Source organism: Corvus hawaiiensis, chromosome 17 (genome assembly GCF_020740725.1).
Source record: "Corvus hawaiiensis isolate bCorHaw1 chromosome 17, bCorHaw1.pri.cur, whole genome shotgun sequence".
Classification (NCBI taxonomy): Eukaryota; Metazoa; Chordata; class Aves; order Passeriformes; family Corvidae; genus Corvus; species Corvus hawaiiensis.
Genome location: NC_063229.1, coordinates 12,902,579 through 12,927,119, shown reverse-complemented (window position 1 = coordinate 12,927,119; position 24,541 = coordinate 12,902,579). Strand labels below are relative to the sequence as shown.

At 40.3% G+C, this 24,541-nt stretch overlaps 1 protein-coding gene across 4 annotated transcripts; it reads left to right on the top strand.

Moving 5' to 3' along the window:
• Positions 1 to 1,818: 1,818 nt before the first annotated feature.
• Positions 1,819 to 18,992, top strand: ZNF831 (zinc finger protein 831). Of its 4 annotated transcripts, none has more exons than XM_048322067.1 (6): positions 1,819 to 2,075; positions 9,929 to 14,177; positions 14,667 to 14,809; positions 16,482 to 16,651; positions 16,779 to 16,930; positions 17,330 to 17,481. In XM_048322067.1, the coding sequence occupies exons 2-6, from the start codon at positions 9,933 to 9,935 to the stop codon at positions 17,381 to 17,383; spliced, it is 4,764 nt and encodes a 1,587-aa protein (XP_048178024.1). In that variant the 5' UTR covers positions 1,819 to 2,075; positions 9,929 to 9,932; the 3' UTR covers positions 17,384 to 17,481. The 4 variants fall into 4 exon arrangements, with proteins under 4 accessions (XP_048178024.1, XP_048178021.1, XP_048178022.1 ...); XM_048322064.1 differs by having other exon boundaries at positions 1,821 to 2,075; positions 17,215 to 18,992; XM_048322065.1 differs by lacking the exon at positions 1,819 to 2,075 and adding an exon at positions 4,235 to 6,433 and having other exon boundaries at positions 17,215 to 18,992.
• The last annotated feature ends 5,549 nt before the right edge of the window (positions 18,993 to 24,541 follow it).

The window sequence follows — 24,541 nt, the reverse complement described above, 5'->3', positions numbered from 1 at the left end:
GAAGGACAGAGTAATAAAAAAAGTTGTGGTTCTTTTTTTTTTACTTCTATCCACACAGAAAAAGTTTACAGTGCCAGGAAAACAACCAGTTTTACTGAATTGATTTAAGCAATGCCAGCTTGCAAACTACATCAGGTTGTGCAATGGCACTCGGTCTGCATGAATGGAACCCTGATGGGAGCCAGATTTCTTGTCTCTCCAGACGTTCACTTTTCTGTATCAGCTGAGGACACAGATATTTTTCCTGCAAAATTTTCTTGGAGCTGATCTCAGCTGTTAGTGTATGCATGGAAGAAGAATTTAAGTTTCTCCTGTGGCCAGTAGCCAGACTCCACTTTGTACCAAGTCAGGCTGTACTGCTGTGTAATAATGGCGATATCTGAGAGAATTTTACCCAACGAGGATCGTTTTTCATTCACTGTTGGGTGATTCACTGTTTAACTCCTTCATCAGTCTTTGTGAAAGTTTGGGATTAGCAGTCTGAAGTCCTCAAGCCCAGTCCTGCTGGTTTTATTCACACTGACTTGTGCTGGTTTGACATTCAGCTCTGGCTCCTCAGCCCTGGGACAAGGGGCAGAGGACTGCTGGGGTGCCTGGCTCTGAACAGCAACAGGGGCATCACCCAGTTTTCATCATCCATCACCATCATCCTCTCTTTCCCTGCCCCTTTCTCTGTGCATCCAGCTGCTCTGCTTTTCACTGTCAGCACAACACCAAAGGCAACAGAAATCCTGCTTTATTTGGGGCTCATCTGAATATTTGCAAAGATAGACACCTAAACCCCTGCACTGCAGAGTGCACATGCCTTCTGTCCGAGCACAAGATTTTCAACTTGGCTGTCTCTTCTCAACATACTTGAAGATACACATTTGTCAAGTGCTAGTCCCTTACTACCATGGAGCAGCCAAGTCATAAAGATTCCTTGAAGTTTTCAAGTTCCTTTCTAAAACTGTTTTGTCTGTCTTTCACTCTTTGTGGTAAAAAATATGTTTAAGAAGTGTTCTTGCTTGTCTGACAAAACCCTTCCACCTGTCCCTCCCAACAACAGTGTGTTCATAACTGCTTATAATCCCTGTCAATTGTGTCAGCACTTTTATATCAGCTGAAATACCATTTTCCTCTCATTCCCCACGATATGACAGGGAACAGCCCCTTTGCCTCACTCCTGTTGGTCTCCAGTAGTTACAACAAATATTCAAGTCTGTTTTCTGCCCAATTTAGATCAGTAAACCTGAGGACTGGACTACTGCTGGACTACTGAACAAAAGTGGGCTGCCAGCATGTCTTGGTTTTTTTGGCTGTGTTTTGCGGAATATTCAAGGGATATTCCTGGGCTCGGATGTCCTGCCTGGCCAGTTGTGGAGTCGCTGCTCTGTCTATTGTACTGTGCTACTTGGTGCTACCAAGATTTAGGCACCTATTTGGCATGTTCTAAAGCAGAAATATAGGTGTCCCCTGAAGACTTTTACTGTGCAAATCTGGATACCCTTCAGGAATACAAGCTCTTGTAGATTAATTAAAAAATACCAGCAAAAATTATAACAAAATATTCACATCATGTAAAATACAAAACCTTCCTAAATACTCAATTTACCTTTTTTTTCTTTTAGAGGCTGAGGAAGAAACTTGACTAGATTACATCTGCTAAGTTAAAACAAAGCAACAAAAAGCCCTTAGAAAAAGATAAAAGGAGGAAAGTGATAATTTTCATTGGTGCCTGATGGGGTTGTGTTTTGTTTTTTTTTTAACTGTTTGCAAATCTTCAGTGTAATGGTTTGAAACCCAGTCGTGTCATTTCTTTACGCCCACACACAGAGCTGCAGTAGTGCAGACACTGTAGCAGGCAAACCATATTCCCAGCATCGGCCATTAAAACTCTTCCTACACCAGCGTGGGCTGCCTTCGCCCCCTCCTCTCTCTGCACACACCCCACCACCCACCCTTCACTTTTCAAATGCTTAAAAAAAAAGAAGAAGAGAAAGACACTGAAAAAAGAAAACAGGATGCTTCTTTTGTTTCAACGCTATTCCAGGGACCTGAACCTCTCCACCTGCCTGTGAATTGGCCACCTAAAGGTTAGCAAGTGTTTTGTTATCATTTTCTATGGACAGAGAGAGAATTAAATTCTAGATGGTAAGACAGGAATTTTAAAGTTACAATTTTTATTTTTTCATTGTGATGGTTCTTTCACTTAGCAACGAGAAAGATTTTTTTTCTAAAACACAAAGCATTTCAGTTCTGGCCCCACTTCAGCTTTTCAGAGGGCTTTAATCGGTATTTTTTCATCATTTAGTCCAGCCTCCTAAACTTTAAAAGATGGATTAGGGTTATTATTTTTCTCTTAGAGCAACCTGTTGATTGCAGTCTGCTGGCTGGAGGTTGTTAACTCTTTCCTAACATGGGAAATGCACAGGAGCAAATTTGATGAAAGGATAAAAGAATCAAAATCCTTTGAAGATTTTAAGCACTAAAAATCCTATTTTTTCCTCATTGTGAAGTCACCAAAAGTGTTACAAAACCAACAGATATATTACATATGTTAAATATGTTTCTTTTTAGAGATAATGATGTAAATCTAAACTAGAAACATATATTAAACTAGAAAGCATTTCTTATTGCTGGAGCTGAGAAAAGTAGCAGTGTAAGAAGTAGAATAGGAAATATTCTTGATACAAATTGCATGAAGAGGTCAAAAAGGCCAATACAGTGTTTACTTACACATTAAAATGTATTTTAGGTAACAATATTTTTACTGATTTAAGCCTTTGGAATGTTTTCATTTATGGATATTCAAGAAAAGGAGCATAATAATTATAGAAAACTGCTTAATAATGATCAAACCAGTTGCTGCTATTCTGGAACAAAGGGAAGGTAAAGCAGATCCTGTTCTTCCTAAAAGATTTTAATACTGTATTCTGGTACAGTATTTACAGAAATAATTGTTAAAAAAAGGCCAACCTAAACAGTTTTGCTGATATTACACAATTGTGGAAGTAAGTGTCAATAATATTTGTCCTTAGGATATGGTACAAGAAAGTTCCCCCAGCAGGTTTTCTAGGGGCTTCGTACTTCAGTAACACATGAAGAAGGGCAAAACTTCAGAACAATGACTTGTACCAAGCAGCAAGATTTCCCAAAGTCAGAATTTGAGATGTTACCGTGGAAAGACTATAAAGGTTTCAGAAGATGATAGAATTAAACATTTTCAGCCTGATTCTGCAGGGGACTGAGGCTCCCAACTTTGTTCTGAAGGTACCGGCAGCATGCAGGCTGCGGGTGGAACCGGCAGAGCTGTGAGATCAGACACATCCCTTAAGAACAAGGGGAAAGGTGAACTCAGTACTTGTGTTATGAGACATTTCAAGATGCAAAGTCAAACCGAGAAAAGAGCAAAGGCAGAAATAGCTTTTAAGTAAAACAAGATTAACAGTCATTTCTGGGCTAGCCAGGAAATGGGTCTGTTCCATTTTGCTTGTTTGAATTGAGAACTAAAAAACTCCAGACCTGGGGTGTACTCAGAAACATTTTGATTCCATCACAGAAGTGGTGTTTGAAGTACCTGCACAAAACTTATTTCAGACCCTGTGGTTCACTATGACTCTATGATGCTAAGATTGAAGTAGAAGCTTTGTGTGGTCTATCAAGGGAGTTGTGCAGGCTGTCAGTGGTGGATGAGCAACTGGGAATGATAATCCCAGTGTCTGTATCTTCCTCTGACAGCAAGACACTGTGTACCGCCCTCAGCATCCCTGCCCTCACAGGAAATATTAATAATTAGCAAACCTGTAAGATACTTTCTTTTCATTTAAGTTTGCAAAGTTCTTTAAAACATGTAGTTGTAGGACCTTTGGAATCTCTTTCCTCATCAGCACAGGAAGCATGTTTTTTGCTGCTTTCACTTGCTCACACCCCTGACAAAACTCTGTAGGTGTCTTTGAAGGATGCAGGGTTTTAAACACCTGGGGTGGGACCTTTGTCACAGATACTTGGGACCCAGAAATGTGTACCAATGGTGAGTGACTTTAATGCCTCAAATCCTGATGGGGACATGAATTGAGAGTGGACTGTAGCCCCAGAACTCCCTTCTGTGCAGCACCTGACAGCGGGCTCAGCTTTGTGCGTAAATTGATACTTTGCTGTGCATTGAGACAGCTGAAGTTAGCAGGGTTTCTCTGAGCAGGACAATATTTTAAATTTAAATGAATATAAATAATCTTGCATAGAGATTGATTAGAAAGAGAAAACAAAAATCACTTAATTTCAAACAGAACTAATGCAGGATAATACTCTGTAGGTGCTCTGTATTTTATGTACAGGTCAAATTACTTCCAGCCATTACAGCAACCTGTTCATCCATATAAAAGGAAAGAATCACAGGATGCTGTGAGGGAAGTCTGATTCCAGAGTCACTTATTCAAAATTTAGAGATTTTAGATCAAGCCTCAAAAGGTTCTGCTAAGCCCTGAAACTTCTGTGATAGTGGCAAATACCCAGACAGCCACTTGCTTTTGTTGTAACTTGCTTTAATTAATTAATGTCTCCTTAAGCCTCTCAAGGTAAACAGTTTGCAGTTTTAGCATTTGGAATTTGATACTGAGTGATCTAAATAATGAATTTTAAATGCTTATATGTGTTTTCAGTTTGTTACTAGTTTGTTAATAGGTCCAGGACACTGCTGCAATCATTACTACTGCTTAAATTAAGTGTCCCTTTTAAGTAAATTCACCTTAACTTAATAATAGTCAGTCTCAAAGTGGAATAAAATATAATGGCCTCCAGAAATGTGATCGAACTGAAGACAAACTAATTTTGACTGGTTATGTAAAATGCCCATAATCATCTGTTTGTATGATTTGATTCATGCCAGTGTTCTATTATAAGATGTGCATCTTTTTTCCCGTTGGTTTGTTGACTGTAGCATGCAGTAATCCTCCAGAAGATCTCACTTAGAGGTGAGAACACATTCCTTTAGGAAAGTATCTCCCAGCAGAGCTGAAACTACTTGGTGCATGTAATTCTCTCCATCTGGACAGACTGAGTCTGTAAAGCAGAAGCATGAGTCACTGAAAAGCGGTTCAGAATGTCAAGTATTTTCTAGATTCACGGATTTGAAGCATCTGCAGTGCCATTACCAATGACTGGGAGCATTTCAGGGTATGGTAGAAACCAGGAGGATTTTAAGCAGTAATACTGGGCCCTGTTAAGAGCTTTCTGCCCCCTAAATAACTACGTGACAGGCAAGAAAGATGGGGACAACAAGACAGAAATATTTCTCCACCACCAAAATTAGAGGCCTGCTAAATCAGGGCTCCAGAAATAAATGGAAAACAATCCAAACAACAGGCAAAACTCTTCAGGATCAATAAAGCTGTTTGGAATGGAAATCTACTGAGGCCTGTAGCATAGATCTATCACCAGGATTATTAAAAGAAAGAGCTCCCACTGAAGTGGATATTGGACAATTATAATGTTACAGTTTCACCACTCCCAATAAGGGACAGGCTGCAGGGTCTGAACTGTGCAGCTGCTCATCACAGGGAAAATAAAAGCTGTATCTTCCAAAATATGCTGTTCCTAAGGAAATTATACAGGCCAGCTATGCCAGTTTTGTTACATTATTGGGAATTCCAGTTTGGGATTCACTCAGTCTACCAGCAGAGGAGGACGCAGCCATCCCAGTCCCCGCTCTAAACAAGTGTTTGCATAAAGAAGAGCGGCCCCCCAGGAGCCCTCAGTGCTGCTCACTGTGTCACCTGAGCACTCTTTAGGAAGTCGACCCCCAAATAAAGTTTACTTTTTTAAATGACCCTTTCACTTGACTGTGCCCTATCCTGTTTTCCCTGCAGCTTTCCACAAGTTTATGGAGGTTTGTTGAGCACAACATAAACACTTTTAACATTCCTGAGGCATTTTCCCACCTGGTTACTGCTTTCTCCTGTCCCACAGGGCACCACTAGAAGAAGGTGGTGGACAACACCCACGCTGGATAAGTTTAGCACTTCATATGTGGCAAGTGTCTTCTCTCCACCATTGTTTTCTTTCCCAACATATTTTAAGAGAGCCCTTTTACTGTAAAGTTAAAATAAAATTACCTTTAGGAGTATAAATAAAAAACCCTACCATGGTGTCAGTGTATTTCAGGACAAAAGACAGAGCACAAACCCCCCACGTTTCGAAGATTCTCTTTAGAGCTCCCTACATAAATAGTGATAAAGGATACAGAGAAATTGAAATGCCATTTCATTTTCTTCTGTTTCAACTCTTCCTGTTTTCTGAAGGTTGTTACTGTGACACCAATGTAAAAAAAAAAAAAAGAAAAACCCAACTTCCTACTTCTAATCTGTTTCAAGTCTTTGTCCTCGTTTCTCTCTGCTTGCATCAAGTATTGACAGAAATTAGACTTTTATTGCTGAAATGCCTGGCTCAATCAAAGGTACGTGAGGTAAAATTATTTCCAGACTGAAGACTTAATTATTTCCAGACTTCCACTTCTGCTCCCTGGTATTTAAGGTAGGGATCACTAAAAGGCTTTTAAAAAGGTAAAGACTCCTGGTATAATTGAGTCTATTGTGTATGTTCATAACGTTGAAAACCTGTTTCTATGGGGTTACAAAAATAAAGTAACTCTGTTGTATCTGTGGGTTGTACCTGCAGACCAAGGTGGGGGATTGAGCAGTTGAGCTCTGTGTCTGCTTAGAGACTGATTCTTTGCTCAGTGGTGTGTCGAAAAATTATATGTAAGTGCAGAAAATAAGTATTTACATGTTTAGTTATTGATTTAGTTAATAATGGTGGGCAATTAACAGAGCATTTCATGTGCCATGCAGAAGACAAAAATCTTTTGGTTGTGTAGTCCAAAATCATAACAAGTGCTGACAAAATGAAACAATTTTTATAAAATGTATTTGGAATTCAGGAAAAAGTCTATAAAAATTGAACTTATTTGATTTAAAATGAGTTTTTTATATCAACCTCTTGTATTAAAATACTTCATACGTATAAAGCGAGTAAGAGAGTTTCTGCTACAATGATTTCTTATGTGAAACTGCTCCATTTTTCAGTGTTCCACAGACCTGCCTATGGTGTGTACCTGAAGTTAGAATTTCAAACCAGGAACAAAATAGTTGTATTTAATGGAATTTTAGTGACCAGTTTTGATAGCTTAAGAAATCAATTTAGAAAATTTTGGGCTGGCCAAATCCTGCATTATTGGAAAATTTTCCTTATCTAAGTAGGATCAAATTCTTATGCTGGTAGTTCAATGCCACAAGTTAGAAACAGCTGAGAACATTGGGTGGATGCTCAGTAACAGAACCCAGGGGATAATAAACAGAGGAATTTCTACTTTAGGCAAGGACTACCCTGAATTAGCCTTGGGGCAGAATTCATTTGAGATAAGCTATTTTTGTCAACATACAAAGAAACACAGTGGCCTTTTTTTGTATATAAGTAACAGATGTGAAAATTTTGATGGTATTTGCCCCAGTAGAATACAAGTCATGGCAGTTTCACTCAGGAAGTACTTTTTCTTGCTGTGAAAAGCAGCAAACTACCACACCTGATAGAGATGTGTTATTATATTCTTAAAAGTACATTAAGTATCACCATTAGTTTACTTGTTGAGCTTTATTTAAAACTTTCCTTTAAATTTTCTGTCACCACTTAGGTATTTTCTTTGTAGAGCATTACAGAACACTGAAATGAGTCTCAGGCTGTGTTTTGGGCCCCAGAAACTTAACAGCATTAAGTGAAATTACACAGAGCCTCTGGTACTTGGGAACCACAGGATTCCTATGAAAAACATTTGTCTGTGGTGGCCTTGAAGGGCCCATCAGCTCTGCATGGCCAGGAGGAAATCAGAGAGAGAAAGAGTTTGTGACCCTGGAGCAAGCTGGTGGGGGAAATGTAAAATACGTGGAAGTGTATTTGCACACCTCTCTCTGGGGGAGGGGAGCAAAGACACGGTGTCTGATGTGGGATTTGTTAGATCTTATACCTACTGGGTATTTAGGCTTCAGTTTTTTTCTTGAAGACTGTTCTTTGAAGCATATTTTTTTTCCCCCAAAACTTTTTTTTTAGTATTTTGGAAAAACTACTGCGTACTTAGTTTGTATCATTGTCTCACATCTTATCCCTTATTTTATGCTGTGTTTAAATTCAAAAGTGACTGAATAGCTTAGGAACCATCTTAAATGGACTTGAAATGTTGATAACATCACTTTGCAAATTAGAGAATTCCACTTTTATTCTGTAGAGGCAACCCCACTGCACAATATGGATAATAACTTAATTTCTATAACAAGCCATATTCTTTTAACATTCTTTCATCATTATAGTCACTACCTATAATAAAAAGCCACTTAAGTGATTATTCTGCATAGAAATGTCAGAAGTGCATAAGAAAACTCCATGCTTGATAACTGAGGTTGATTTATAGCATTCATGAGGAAGAAAAAAAGCAAAATCTAACACTTTGCTGTGCACTGATCAGTTCAGTTTACAGGTTGTTTTTTGGGATGGAACCAGTACAGATTTCAAACCACATTTTGAAGTAATTCTTTTACTGTTTCCCAGTAATGATAACCTATTAAAATGATCCAAGGAAGTTACAGAAATACCACTAGAGATTATGCAGTAAAGCAACAAATTGCAGATTTCAAATAGAGCCACTGATTATATTATTCCAAATGGTTTTTTTATGGCTGTTTGCACAAGAACAACCCATTATTCATAGCAGCCAGTGGATACAGTAAGCATAACTGAGCAAGAATCAAACAAACACTCACAGATCACCTGATGTTCATCCAAACTGTAATTACAAGGGGTTATGCTCATGCCCCTATCAGCCCTTCCAAAGAAAATTTTCAACTTGCTTATTTTGATAGTTTCCTATCCTTTCCTCCTCCTTTGTTTTTAAGAAAGAAAAAAAGACAATACAAATATTTGCTGAAATAAGAAGTAGTCTGGACCAGCACCTACCCTGCATATATTAGGATAGATTTCAAAAGAACAGGTTCACTTTTTTCAAAAACTGTGTCTTAGAAGATGTTTTCATCTGGCATTGAAAGCATCTAAAAACAAGCAGTACACTATAATATCTCCATTAATTAGACCAAATTAATTTGGGCTACACAAAAGCCAGCTTTAATTTATCACACTATTTTCCTATGATACCATCTTTTCTACTTTGCACATATTTATGCAAATCTGACTTTTAGAACAGGACACGACTTTCATTTTGTTCATGTATTTTCATTTTATACCCCTTGCTGCAATGTGTTTGGCCTTAGCTCCCTTAAACTGGGTAAGCACAGATAATATGCAGGCATGTTTAATGTCCTGTGTTTGGAACCAGTTGCCCAAAGAAACTGTGCAGTTTTTATCCCCAGAGATTTTCAAAACCAGACTGGTAACACCCTGACAACCTCATCTGACCTCAGTGCTGACTGTGCTTTGAGCAGGTGTTTGGACTAGAGATGTCCTGAGGTCCCCTCTAACCTCAACTGTTCTGTGTTTTTGTATTAAAAATTACTAATATTAATTAATTTTAAAAACATGATACAAATATATAATGGGAATATGGTTCCGGAAAATTAAAATTGTATTATTCTTGGTGTGCCTAGAGCCTCCATTTGCAAATCTGAAACTCAGATTTGTTTCTAGTGCTTTGGGTACTTACTGTAGGTTGTAAGAGTGGTTTTAAATGTAGTGTTCAGTGTTCTTTACACAGTACTGAACTTTAACTCCTAGATGAGAAATGAAAAATGAATCAATTTAATTGGGAAAGGAAGTAATTATTGTCTGTTTAATGCCTGCATGTAAGATTAGTGATATTCTTAGTTGCTAATTTTACCAGTCCAGCGGTGGGAAGTGTGTATTTTATTTGCTGCCTGCCGACTCCTGCTTGTTTTGTGTCCCCTCCTGGCAGATCCATGAGCACATGGCAGCTGGCCCCTGGGATGGAGGCCCAGAACCCGCCGGCTGTGGCGGCCGCCCCAGCAGATCCCGTCCCGGGCCCTTCCCTGCGGCCCTCGCGGGGCTCCTCAGACCCTGCCCGGGGGCAGGTCCTGCCCCAGCCCCTGTACCTCAAAGCCCTGACGATCCCGCTGCTCCAGCCCGTCCAGCCAGGATGCTTCCAGCCACACGGGCCCTTGGTGACCGGCAGGAGCTGTGTCCACCTCGACGGCGGCAACATTCCCCTCATCCTCAACCCGCTCGTTGCTCCGGAAGGCACGGAGCAGCCTCAGCCGGTTTTCCAGAAACAGCTTGGGCAAAGCCTAACACTGAGCATAGTCAGCACTTTACCAGTTTTATCATCACCAACTTCTTGCGTAAATGCATCTATTGGAAGCCCGGGAAAATCAAAAAAATCTGGGAAATACATCTGCAAACACTGTGGACGAGATTGTTTGAAGCCAAGTGTCCTTGAGAAACACATTCGCTCTCACACAGGAGAGAGGCCCTTTCCATGCACCACTTGTGGCATTGCATTTAAAACTCAGAGCAACTTGTACAAACACAGGAGAACCCAAACACACGTCAACAACGCCAGGCTGCCCTCAGACTCTGACATCACTGGGGGACCAGAGCAAAATGAGAGATCAGCAGAGAGCACCACCTCTCCCCAAGGCAGCAAAGCACTGAGTAGCACCAGTGAAGACCAGGGGATACACATCAAACAACCCAGTTCAGAGACCAGTGCAGCAACAGACACTAAGAAACCTCATGAGCTCTCACTGCTAGCAAAAAGCTCTTCATCAGCTGCTTCAGAAAATCAAGAAACAATGAATCAGTCCTTCAGTTCAAAGGTTAATCAGGGGGTTCCTGAAAGAGAACCTCAAAGTTTAGCATCTCCAGGAGCTTTGTCAAATGGTCCATGTCTGAGAAAGAAGATGCAGGAGCAAAGAACTCCCACTGCCAATAAGCACATTCAGCTGCAAAGGCAGCAAGCAACCTCTTCAGAGAAGCAGTGGGATTACAAACCCTTGGACTGCAAGCTGAAGAAGTGTGAGAGCACTGACTCGGGGTATCTGTCGCGCTCTGACAGCGCAGAACAGCAGATGACATCATCCAGCCCCTTGCACAGTCTCTACGAGCACAGCACGGAACTGGAAAATGAAACTGCCTTCAGCGGCCCAAGGTGTGCCTCAGGAAGCACTGCAAAGCTGGAGGCAGCTGACAAAGCTACAGCCTCGATGCTAGAGAAAAAGAGACTGGAAGAACACATTTCAAAGCTTATTTCTCACAACAAAAGTGTGGTGGATGATACCCAGTTAGACAATGTCAGGCCCAGAAAAACTGTCCTTTCTAAACAGGGAAGCATTGACCTGCCAATGCCTTACACATACAAAGACTCTTTCCATTTTGATATCAGAACTTGTGATGTAAATAGGAAAAAGAATCTTTCTCTTTGTTCAGCAAAATCTACCTTTGCACCCCTGGAGAAATGCAAGCCAATGTTTTTCCATTCAGTTCCTACCCAGTTCTCCACAACAATCGACACTGTGCCTGTTACTCGGAGCAACTCCTTGCCTGTTGTGGAGGGAGCAAGGATAGTACCTGACAAACCAGGTTGCTCAAAACCACTTTCTCTTACTAAGCAGTCTGCAAACACAGGCACTGCTGGTTTGCTGCCTAGCAACGATTTTGCTGCGAATTCAGTGGATTTCCCTAATAGCCATACCCGAGCTCTAGTGAGACAAACAGCAGTGGATGATTTGCCCCTAAGTAATGCGGCTGATCACCCTTCTCTGTCAGAGGAGTTGAAAGGGGCTAAAAAGCTTGGGGCCAGAGAAGTAATCAGTGCTAAAAATAAGAAACACAATCAAAGGAAGTTGAAGATGTTCTCTCAAGAAAAATGGCAAATGTATGGAGATGAAACGTTTAAGAAAATCTACCAAAAATTGAAAAGCAGTCAAAATGCCAAGAAAATTAAACAGAGAGAGAATAAGATTACAGATATTACAAGCTTGATTCCTAATTCAAGGGAATCAGCCAGCAGCGCTGAAATTACTGAGGAAAGAGATGGCAGGAGCTCTTCAAGTGACAGTCCTTCCGCCCTTGTGACAGCAGCTTCAACCACAGGTAAATCAGGAACTTGTACTGATGCTAATCATGTTCTGCAGAATGTGTCCTCTGAGGAAACTGCAGACAGAGTGTCCTACCTAATGGAGACATCACATTCCATAACTGCTGAACCTGTAACCAGCCAAACTTCCCAAGAGCTCCGTGGCAGTGACACAGAGAAATGCACAGCTGGCAGCGGCACGCTGCTGGCTTCAAGCAGTGGTGATCTCAGGCTTCAAAATCCTGAGTGTCAGCTGAGCAGCGATGGAAGGAATGGTGGCTGCTTGCCAGTACAGAGTAGCAACTGGGAGAAACCAAGCCCTGGGAAAGAATCCAGTGCATTTGACTTAGACTGTAAAAGCACTTCACACAATCTTGGGAACCATCATGGGACTAAGGAAAGTGGCCAGCATGGCCTGACGCCCCCGTGGGTCCATTGCAACAACAGAGAAACAGAAGGGAAATCCCACATTTTGCCATCAGAAAGGAAAAAGCTGAAATTCGAAGTGGAGAAAACACAAAATGTGATTTCAGTGTCCTGCCCTAGTCCCAGTAGAGAAACCACTGCAGCAAGTGAAGCAGAGAGAGTCCATTGCTCTGGTACTCAGTGTCCTCCCACAGCTCCAGTGAAATTCTCCAGTAAAGCAGAGGAGCAAAAATCAAGCGCAGGAATTAATGATGTCACTGGAGGTACTGAGAATGTGGAATACAGGAAAACAATCAAACTTCCCACAAAAGCTCTTAATTACAGTGACATTAACCTTCTTTCACATCCTGCAGGTATCTCAAAAGCTTCACTGGCAGGATTTTTAGGATATGAATTAAGGGGAAGTGATTCCAACTCTTTTGCCTTGCACAGTGCAACAGATGGAGATGACAAAACACATCTTGTAAAAACAGGAGCAGAAGTGCCACTTCTCAATGACAATGCTGTGGATGTGTCTCCTAAAAGTCATCATCTGCAACCTGATCATTTAAGTCCAGTCCCACAACAAAATGCCTTCTCTCCAAAATACATCCTTAAATTGCCACAGGACAAGAGAACTTCAGATCTGTCATCTTTGCTTAGACCTGAAGGGGAGATGACAGCTTGCAGACCTCGGACAGATGACTTAACCACCCCACCCTGCTCTTGCAGCAGCACATCCCTCTGTTCTCTTTCCAGTGATGTGGTTTGGTCCCCTCTAAAATCTGAAGTGAGACGAAAGGCTGGCAAAGGAGAAATTCAGTGGAATCTTCACACAAACTGGAAAACTCCAGGATTCTGTTCATCAGTCAACTCAGAAACCACAAATATCATAACCACAACAGAGAACACCTTTCGTAACCAGATCTTCAAGCAGCAGGATATTGCAAAAGAGGATGAGAAAAACAAACAGAACAAAAATAAATTAAATTATCAAAGGCAAAGAGAAGAGAAGTGGATGAGTAAAAGTACTTGCTCTACACAGACTCTGCAGAAGAAAATATGCTTTACTTCTGTGTATACAAGTGGCTTTTTCATATCTGCTGACATCAAAGATGAGAGGAAGGCCTTACATCACCTTTGCTCAGAAAGTGACTCTTTGATAAAGACATCAGTTTCTAGCAAGCGTGCAGAGCCAACAATCCTGGGATGGGACAGAGCGGGAAGTCCATGCATCCTTAAGGACATCCCACCACCACTGCAGGATCCACAGCATTCCCAGAGCTCACATGAAAACCCCACTTATTTTTGCCATTCTTTTGGCACTTTCTATTGCCACACTCTCAGCACTCACTGTAAAGAATTGCCAGTGCTGCCCCACAATAACAGGACCTGGTACTCTGGCACTTCTCCAGTACCAGGCTCCAAGAGCACCTTCCCATCCCTCAGTGCTGAGCCCCGGCTGACCTGGTGCTGTTTGAGCAGGAGCTTCCCTCTGCCCTCAGAGCAGAGTGGGAATGCAGCCTCTGCCCATCCCTCCTTGCACACCTGTGACAAGGAACCCAGCAGGGAATGCACCCTGTCAAAGTATGACATTTCCATTTTCAAAATGAGAAATATTAGCAAGAATGTGGCATATGGCTTAACAAACACAAGTTTAAAAACGTTGGTTTCATCATTTTCCAAAGGACACCAGATGCAGGAGGTAATATTAATAATCCTATTTGCTTTCTCATGAGGGTGTTACTGGCTGACAGCCCACCCCCACCCTCTTACTAGAAAAATGAAATAATTATCAGAAGTGTATTTATGAACATTTACAGGCATTTGCTAATACAGAATTTAGAATTTATGTTTTTATAAGTCTTATATTAATTTGATACATCAGAAAGATACACTTCTGTGTGAATATGTTTCTTTCATTTGACCATTTCAGAATGCTGATAGTGAGAGGAGTGAATTTCTCTTTCTTAATTTTTCTACCCTTTATGGGGATGTTTTATATTTTTCTCTAATAGCATCTGTATTTAATTGTTTTCATTCTAAATGAATATTTAACTTAGAGTAGAATTTAAATACAGAGTTGTGGTACTTAACTCCTTTGCTGTTCAGTGGTATTTAAAAAGTGCACAGATTTCCAACCTCACAGTCAATGTAATTCACAGATTTCATTTTTTCCCAATATTCTCAACAGTTAAGCTCAGCAGTTCCTGGTGTTTCTTTCAAAAATATTTCAGAGCAAAAGAAGAAAACAGTAGCTTGCAAAAAGGAAAAACTCTCAACAAATAAACTTAAGAGGAGCCACAAACAGAAAAGGATTAAAGTCACCCCTAAATGGTAAGAAGTATGGCTTTCAGGTTCACTGGATATAGATATAATTTTGCTGTAATGGGTATAAAAACTCCACAGAAAATAAAAAGTCATCCCCAAAATTCAACCTTGATAAAATTGGGAGAAAAAAAGATAAATCTCTCAGAAAGAGCTATTCTTATACCACAGCAGTGCCCCAAAGGTAAACTATAAAAATATCAATCTGTTGTTTACTATTAGGAACAGACTTTTCTAAGCAAACCAGACATATCCCACAGAAAGATGATGCCTGGTTGGTTGAGTCTCACTATGATTTAGAAATTGTTCTTATCTGTCAAAATTGTGAGCATTTACTTTTGTTTGAAGGGAACCAAAATGCTTCTGTTTTTAATCCCGTCACAGCTCAGAGCAGTGTGCGAGGCCCTTTGTCCTTGGAAGATCCATATCCTCAACTGGTATTCACAAGAGAAGGCAGAAGAATAAATATCAAGTTAAACACAAACTAACAGAACCATCTGTAGTTCAAAGGATCATTTGGTTTAAATAAAAAAGCAGGAAGAATTTGAGCATAAAACTATCAAGGGCACATTGTCTCAATCAGTACAGCTCCCCCTCCCTGTTCAATGGGAATTCATATCAGTGGAGCACTTGCCCTCTAATCTTTCAGGAGTGTGGGGCAGCAGGATGTCTGATGAATTGCTTCATTAAGAAACACATATTGTGTGCATTCATCCCTCTTACTCTATTTCATCACCAAAATCAGACAGAGTGACTCCCTTGAGGACAAATCAGTGTCAGTAACTTAATCACCATGTCTAGTTCAGCAAACAATCCTGCAATTTTGAAGGGCCATAAGAACAGAAACAGAAGACTCAGGTCTGTGTCACCCAGCCTAGTGACATTCTTCTAGGACTTTTTTCTGGTTTGATTTTTGGGTGTTGTTTTGTTTTTGTGGGTTTTTTCCTGCTGGTCTCAGAATTTATTTATATCAGATTTATTTATATCAAATAAGTGCAGGGATTCAATTAAGTACAGTGTCCTGCAAGCTCAGGTTATGCCTATTAGTAGGTAACTGACCCAACTGGTAACCACCAAGTGTAATTTAATTTTCTAATACACCAAACACCTGAACAAGTGCATCCTTTTAGATTTACACCTTGCTCTGTGGATAGTGACAGATTTAGGGGTGGGATCTTCCAATGTACTTTAGTCTCACTCATTCAGAGTTACTGAAAGATGGAGCCAGAGTAGGAAATAAAGCAGAATTTGATTATTCAGTGTGGGTTTTCTAAATAACTGAAATCCTTATGTTGCTCCATAGTGATGATGAATAAGTAGCACTCAAGAAGTGAAAAAGAAAAAAACCCAACAACCACACAGCCTCAGGTGATTCCTGTCTTCGTGAAGTATATTGTTTTAAAATTCCAGATACAGGGAAAAGGATCTGTTATTCCCAAATCCTTTTCTCTTAGAAAATCAAGGATTTACTGAATCCTATGGAGGGAAAAAAAAAAAAAAAAATTGTGGGTCTCTTGCCTAAAATGCTGATTTTTTTTTGAGTTGACATAAACAAACACCTCCCTCACAGTAATAAATTGCTGTTAGATTTTAATGCACCTGATGAGGTGATGTTATTCTCCTCTGGCTGCTTTTACATCTCCCATATTTGTTTATCCCCTCAATGCCCCTGGCACTGCAGGTACAGAGGGAGGCACATCCATGGATTTGCTCAGCTGAAAATGAACCAGCTGAACAAGAGGCCCTCTTTTCCCAACAGAGCTCTGGATGCTTTGAGAAAGGGCTGCTCATCCCAACCCCCCCGATTTAATAAGCATAAGAAGAGCCATCCTCCTCAATCCAAGATGCAAGGTAAGTATTTAGAATATTTGTGTTAAAATTGATGTTATTGCAGTGATATAATGAGAAATGTTGTAAGTTCGAGCATGTGGGGGGAATAAAAATTAAAGTCAAAGTCTCTTCAACCTTTTTTCAATAGAAAATTATCTACACCAGCAAAAAGACATGTCATATTCCACCTCAGACAAACAACTTTGCAAAAGGAAAAAAGAAGCAAAGAATAACTCAGGAATATCTTCCCATACTGAAAACCGAAACCATGTTAAACAAAAAGACAAAATGGATAAAAAAGTAGGTATTGTACCTTAATTCTTGTATTATTTTTTATTGACAGAAAAAAAAAGTCAATTAAAACCCAAATTATATTCAGCTGTTTTAAAGTTGATGTTGAAACTATTTTGTATCACAGATTTTGTTTAAAATGTTGAAAAATGTGTTAAAGGTATTTCTGGGGGTTAAAATAAAATGAAAACTTACTGATGTTAGAATTAGCTAAAATAACAATTAAATTTGCATCAGTTGGATGAAATTGCTCTGGACTGAAAACTTTATGTGTAAATTTTTTCCCCTCCTAGTTCCTACAGGACATTTCTGGGCAAATCAGGGAACACCCAAGAACAAACGCCTCTGTCCAGAACATTACAGCTCCTCTGGGAATAGCTGTGACAGCTCATTCCTTTTCCTCCACAGCTGACATGTCCCTGCAGGAATTCAGCAGCGACGTGGCCATTTGCTGCTGGGTGACACAGCCCCTCGTGCTCCAGCCATCCTTGCCTGGGGAATCCCAGCCAAGCCTTCGGAGTGACCCCGTGGCAGCTTCCTTTGGGTCTTGCTCTCCTGAATTTACAAACACAGGCACAGGTGACCAGCCTGACAGCACAAATCCAGAGGCTGCTGCTCCTCTTTCCTTACATCCAGGAGCAAGCCAGGAAAACAAACTGAGAGTAGAGTCAGAGAGCCAAATATTTGGAATGTCAGACCCGGTGATCCAGGCCTCTAGAAGGGAGGAACCTCCAACTGAAGAAAACACACATTCACCTCCCAAAGAAAACTCACCTCCCAGTTCCCAGCCAGGATGTTCACGTTTGTTTGGATCGCAAGCAGAGTCTTTTCCTGAGTCAGTCACGAGGGCTCAGTTACCCAGCAGAGAACACTCAGAGAGGGCAAATTCATCTCAGCATCTCCTGGACCTGCACGGAAGTGCCGACAAGAGCAGATCCCACCTGCAGCCCAATCCCTATGGAAGGCCACATGGAACAGCTACTGCTACCTTTAAAAAGCCTCCAATTACTCTCAGATCCCCTGAGTTCAAGAGTTTCTCTGCAACACCCCCCAAGACGTATAAAAAGAGAGGTTTAGAGATGATGAGGAAACAAACACGGGTGGAGTATGATGACACGAGCAGTGATGATGAGGACAGGCTGGTTATAGAAATATAGCAACAGGCTGCTGCCAGGGGCTTGTGTGCCAGCCTGTTACAGCAGGAAATGCCAGGGATCTTTGATCCATAGTTCTGAAACATCTTAACATCAGCAAAGCCATTCCTCTATGCCAGAGGCAACATCCTCTTTGGAAGGGCCCTTCCTTTCAAGGACTCAACCTTTTTTAAAAATGCTCATTTGAGGCTGGCATCGCACATTTAAATGCAAGAGGTAACCCTGTGTTCCTGTCGGGTTTCCAGCATTGTTAACATTCCTGCCAGTCTCAGAATTCCCACAAGTGCTGGCTGCCAGTGGGTGTGTTACTCCAAGCCTGCAGTGGATTGGGTTACTTCAACAATACAACCGCAGCAACTTCCTCAGTTCCTCAGCTCAGATTTCCTGGAAGGGTACGGATGTGTTCCCTTCTCTATATCCCTCTTTTCTTGTAGTCACTGCCTCCATACTGGGAGTGACACACTGGCATTAAGGGGAAGATCTGTTCCTTAAGTATCTCTGATATTGGAAGAGTCTGGAAAAATGCTGGTCTTTTCCCATGTTGCACAAATGTCAATGCTTCTGTGTGAGAAATGACACAAGCATGCTTTGCTTTGTGTTTTGTGCCTTTTATGCCAAGATCTACTCAAATGTTCTTAATTTCTAGGTGGAGAATATGGGTGTTAGTTATCGGTATTTCCTTGTAGTAAAATTTCTGACAAGGATTTTCTCATTATATTTGTCACATTGTGCTCCAACTAATGTAATCTGGAATGTTTCATTTTTATTGTAGTTTTAACTGCAATGATGCCATTTTATGGAGGGTAAAGAAGCTATATGGCATAGCTCATTTTCTTTTTTTAACAACAAGTTTTGTGCTACAAACCTTAAAGTTTACTGGTTTCTATGTGAATAAATAATTAGATATTTCAATTTGACCAAATGTATTCGCTCACTTGATTAAGCTGATGAACACCGAAAACATTCCACTTCTACATTATAGTCAAATTCTAGACTTACACTTCTACTGTTCTTGTGTTGGGATTCACACGTAGGGATTAATGGATTAACCTACACAGGACATCTGGAGTTGCTTTTTAGTCATGCACATGTAAAAGATTAAACAGGTCACACAAAGAAACCTAGTACAAATGATCTGAGAAAAATAAATGTGTACGTGTAAAAAATGCCCAAACAGCTCAGAGGGTTAAACCACATGCCAAGTCCTGTGCAATTCCTGTGTATTTGGATACAAATGTCCTACAAACATTACAAGACTTGAGGTCATAAAAACAGAGCTTCGCATTTATCCTTTATCTTGCTCTGTTCAGTATTTGTGCTTCAAGAAAAACTGCTGGGGTACTGGGGTATTGGGGTGAATTCTAGGTGCAATGAATTTAAATAGTGTGAACACAAAGACGTACACAAATAAAATTTTGGAAGAAAAAAGAGGGAAAGAAGGGGGATGAGGAGGAACCATCAATACTGACACAATATTGAAACATTCAAAGTTCTGGAGCTTTTTTTTTTTTTTTTCCCTAATGGAATCACTCACAGCTACAGCTGGATTCTGAATTCGCAGAAAAAGCAAAAGAAGAAGAAACACAAAGCTTATAGAGATTCCCAGATCCCAGTGTTCCCAGCAGTGCTGTTGGCCAAGCACCTTTAAAAAGCACAGTATAAAAATCATTGCACCAAACCACACCAGCACCTCCACAGCAAGAATTTTCACTTCTTGCATGTGCAAGAGCTAATTATTATAATACATGGACATGTAAGGACTATTCTATATAAGTTTTTCTGCATAATGTCTGTGGCTAAATGATGCATTTAAAAGTGGAATTTCTAGATCAGTAATTTAGAAATATTCTAATGACAGAAGTGCTGTGCAAAGAAACTTTTATCCTGTATTTTACAGTATGAAATATAGAAATTTCTTTTTCATTCTGCATCTGTAGCTGGAAGAAAAATAGGACAAGCTAGCTGAGAAAGTAAATTTTAAACTCCATTTCCAGACAGAAGTAATCCTTGACATTTTACCTCTCTATCCTGTATAACAATTTGACCTAACATTAGTTCTTTAAAAGTGCCAATAGCTCTGTGGTGGCATTTTAACAGGATCACTGCAAAAGGCAGTGACTCCAGCATAAATCCTTTTAGCCGTAACAGCCCTTGGAGGAGTCAGGCCTGAGTTAGGTACACCAGTGTGTGAGCACTGGGAGAAATGGTCTTGGTCTAAATTAGGGAACTCAGGGAATTTGCACATCCAAATCCAGCTGGCTGTATGGAAAGCTGTATTCCAGCTTTCCAGAACACACTGTACTCACAAAAAAGACTAACAGGCAAACTCTTCTGTACTTTTTACACGGCACAAGATTCAGCTACTGATGTGTTTAATTCACTCCCAAGTAGCTGAACATAAAAACCACAGGAGGGCAGCAGGCACAGAGGGAAAAATCTGTGTTTCCTTCTCCTCCAAAGCCAGCAGCAGTTCTGATGGATCATTTCTTTGCTATAAGCAAAGCTGAAATTCCTTTGCACATGAATGCATCTCATCAACTTTATTCTCCTTCCAGTGAAGGAAGCAAATTATAAGGAATGCTGACTAATATAGACTAATAAGGTCTTTACTCAACACCTACATCTACCCAGGCAGATGTAAATTAATGGATGTTTCAGATTTTGCCTCTTTGGATGGGAACACATTATTTCTTATTGTTTCAGACTTTTCTAGTAGATCTTATTAATTATTGATTCTTCACTGATCTGCCTATTGGGCAAACTCCAACTCTTACACAAAGGTGGGTGAGAGGGATGTGAACCAACCAGAGCAAGCTTGAGATCCCTGGCAAATACAAAGATATACCTTGAATAAAAGGTCTGGCTTAGAGCTTCTGGAATTGGCTCTGTAGGGGAAACTTCCTGCAGCTCCTCACAGAAGCCACCCCTGCAGCCCCCCACTACCAAAACCTTGCCACACAAACCCAATACAGCATCATGTTATTTAGGGCTGGAACATATTTTCTTTCCAGCCTTATTTTTACTCATAAAATCTTGCTTGCCAACGGCTTCCCCAAAACACAATTCCTAAAATATTTAGTTCTTCTGTGTATGCCCTGCTGACACACACAGGGAGTGGTATCTAAACACACACCTAAACCTGGCTTTGGATCCTGCCTAGGTTTTATTTGCACAACCAAATTTGTTCCCATTCATCAGTGTTTATATTGTAATAGTTTTCCTGTAGTTAAGTAGCTCTGTTAAACCATTAATTTTACCTTAAGGATCTGTGTGGAATCATGGCCACAGATTAAGACTTCTGGCCTGTATTTTTCCTTTACCATCAGCATTCCACAAGAGTCACATGGATGAAGGGGTCAATAGTGGGGTTTTTTTAGACTTTAAAATACTGTGAGATTTTAACAGCTGATTTAAAGTGTCCTGGTGGAACTGGCTAAATGTCACGTAGAAGTACTTAGAGGTTGTGTCTTCCAGGGAACTGTAATATTACCACAGTTTGGTTATAAGCCATCCTCTTAAGTACTTAAACGTAAAAAAGTGGTTTTCTTTCTCACAGTCGAAGTACCTATTGACTACTCAGGACAACTGCCTGATTATGTTCTGCATTTATGTAATATTTGGGTTTAGAGGAGCTGCAAGAGCCAGTTAAACAAGGGATGGACTCACTTGAACAAATTTGTGGGTGACTTTGCAAATTTGTGGGTGACTACTTTGCAAAGAGGATTCTTGGGCCATGGCCATATAGAGGATTTTAGCTTTAAAACCCCCACTATAAAAGTTTCATTATTGGTCCCTAAAAATTATCAGGGTTCAAAACCCAATGCTAAACAAGGTGATTCTAATAGAGTCAATTCATTAATCTATAATCCGTTTTTTTAAGCATCACAAGGATGGTGCACATGCATCTGTAGCATATTTTTGATTCACTGATTGACAAAACAAGCAATGCTGAGTACAACACCAGGACTATGTTCTTAATCCAACCAGGACTGGAAGTGTTTCAGAGTGAGTTAGTTGGGATATATTAGACACTGATCCTTTTCAAAGATTCCCATGCCATTAACAAAAGGAGAGACTGGATGAGAGCCATGGGAGCTGTTTCATAACCTCCTGTGGTCTTGTCTTCCAGCTGACTTTGATGGCCACTCAGGTTTTGCTGCTGAGGTCAGACATTCTGGACCAGCACAGACAGTTAAGCCTTGATGGAGTCAGGCTTCAATTACACTTAACCTCTGCAAAGCAAAGCCTCTCACACATTACAGAGGTATTCACAGGGCAAAATTTAGGTCACATCAACAGCCCTCCCCCACTCTTTTTACATTGATCAGTGTTTGTATCTAAAAAGCTATGATTTATTGTTCTGCATTATACATATCACATTCAGATTTTTCTTGAAAACATCCTTATTTCATTGCACATGCCCAAATTAAACATTCTGTCTCAAACACACAGCTGGGAGTATGACAGGATCACTCAGCTGAGCTGCTGTCTTCTGTAAAAAGAGGCCATTACAGAGATTTCCTCTTCTCCATCAAAACGGTTAATACCAAAAAAAAAGAAAAGAACCAGATTGATTTCCGTAACATGCTTTGGCAGCAACTGAGGTGAGCAACTAAATGGGGAAAAGGGAGCCAGGGTTGTTCCCACCTGTGTTAGGAAACCACAGTCTGAGAAGAGCAATACTTCACCGGGAAGCCGAGCCAGGACTATAACAGTTACCTCAAATCTCCAAACTTGTACGTACAAATGGAATTAGAAGATTGGCACAAGCAGCAATTCAGAGAGTTCTGTGCACATACACGTTTGTGTGTTGGCTGGGAGGAACAGGTAAAATTACACTCCTTAAAAAGTAATTCGACCATTAACTCCACAATGGCTCTTAATGCTCCCGTTGCTCACAGGGAATCATTTGCACTGAGCTCCTCAAACAGAAGACACAAAAAGCCATCACAGCCTCTGCAGCCCACGAGTGCTTGGTATTCCATCTCATCCCACTTATGAAAAAGTTTTGTCTAACTTTGTTGATTCTACTTATGGGTTATGTTAGCTCCAAATGGAGCAAATATTGAAAAAGGAAATCATACAAAGGTCTCAGACTTCAAATCACTGGTTGTCCAGAAGCAAGAAAGTAAATATAACAAAGTAAAGCATAAAAAATCTGCCTCATCCTGCCCAATATTATAAGGTTTAGAGATTATATGAAAAAGGATTCACAAACTTTGATTTAAAAACAAGAACAAAAGCAAAAGGGTCATTATTACATGTCGGATATGAAAAACACCAAACCTTTTTTTATTTGTACCAGATGTGGATAGGCAGATGTGAACTGTTGGACAATATTCACAGAAGCGGAATTAGGGAAATATCCATAATTAATAGCATGCCTGTGGAAGCATGTTCTGTGCTTCAAAAAGAATTCAGGTGGTATTAGAACTGGAAGAACCTCCTTACCCTGAAGATGTTGACAAATTTGAAGAAATTCCAAGCAGTGAAAAAAATCCTGATTGGAGAAACAGATTATTTGTGCAGAAACATTAAAGGAACCAATCTTCTGCTCTCAATTACACCAATGTGGTCCAGTTAAATTCAGTGGAAATGTACCAATAGAAGCAGGAGAAAAGCTTGACTTAAACATACAGTATGAAGGATTTTCTTAGAAATGCTCAGAGGAAGAATTCCCGTTAGGAAGGAAAGGAATTGGTAAAACATTTTGGGGAAACAGTAGGTCCTGTAAGATTTAAAGTGCAAAGAAGGAAAATAACAGCCGGAGAATGTTCCACTGCAGTAACTCTAAATACCTCCTCTGGGATATTTAACAGAACACAGCAACTCACTGCACAGAACAATTACACACAGGAAGCCGCCAGAGAAAGCCATCAGGCAGTTCTTCCCCTGGATATCCCTGTCATTCATGGAATCCACACAACGTGTATGTTCATCTTGTCAATGCCTACATCCATTGTTTCTCTTCACCTTAATTCACACAGTAGTGACTAATGCATCATGAAAATTCATCCATGCTGGTTCAGTTACTAAAATGTAATTGCATCACCTCTGTGCTCTATCTACCAGATATTCCCTTTTGTGTTCATCAACACCCTCACCATACTTGGTTTAATTACAATGACACTGCAAAAAAATGGGGCCAGAAAGAGAGAAATCTTACCCTTATCCTTGCCTCCTGGACAACAGGATCAAGAGAGGGTTTGTAAGATAGACCTGACAATACATATATAGAATAAGAGAATCACAGGACCCTTAAGGTTGGAAAAGACCTCTAAGATCATCAAGTCCAACCATCAACCCAGCACCACCACCTTGTTCACCACTAAATCATATCCTCAAGTGCCATATACACACATTTTTTAAACATTTCCAGGGATCAGGACTCCACTACTTTCCTGGGCAGTCTGTTCAACAACTTGTCAAGCCTGACAACCTTTTCAGTGCAGTTTTTCCTAAGCTC

Bases quoted from the DNA above. Each gene is read 5' to 3' on its own strand.
- ZNF831 (XM_048322064.1), top strand. From the start codon at position 9,933: ATGAGCACATGGCAGCTGGCCCCTGGGATGGAGGCCCAGAACCCGCCG. The intron at 14,810-16,481 runs GTAAGAAGTATG...CTGGCACTGCAG, and splicing joins ATTAAAGTCACCCCTAAATG to GTACAGAGGGAGGCACATCC. The intron at 16,652-16,778 runs GTAAGTATTTAG...TTTTTTCAATAG, and splicing joins TCCTCAATCCAAGATGCAAG to AAAATTATCTACACCAGCAA.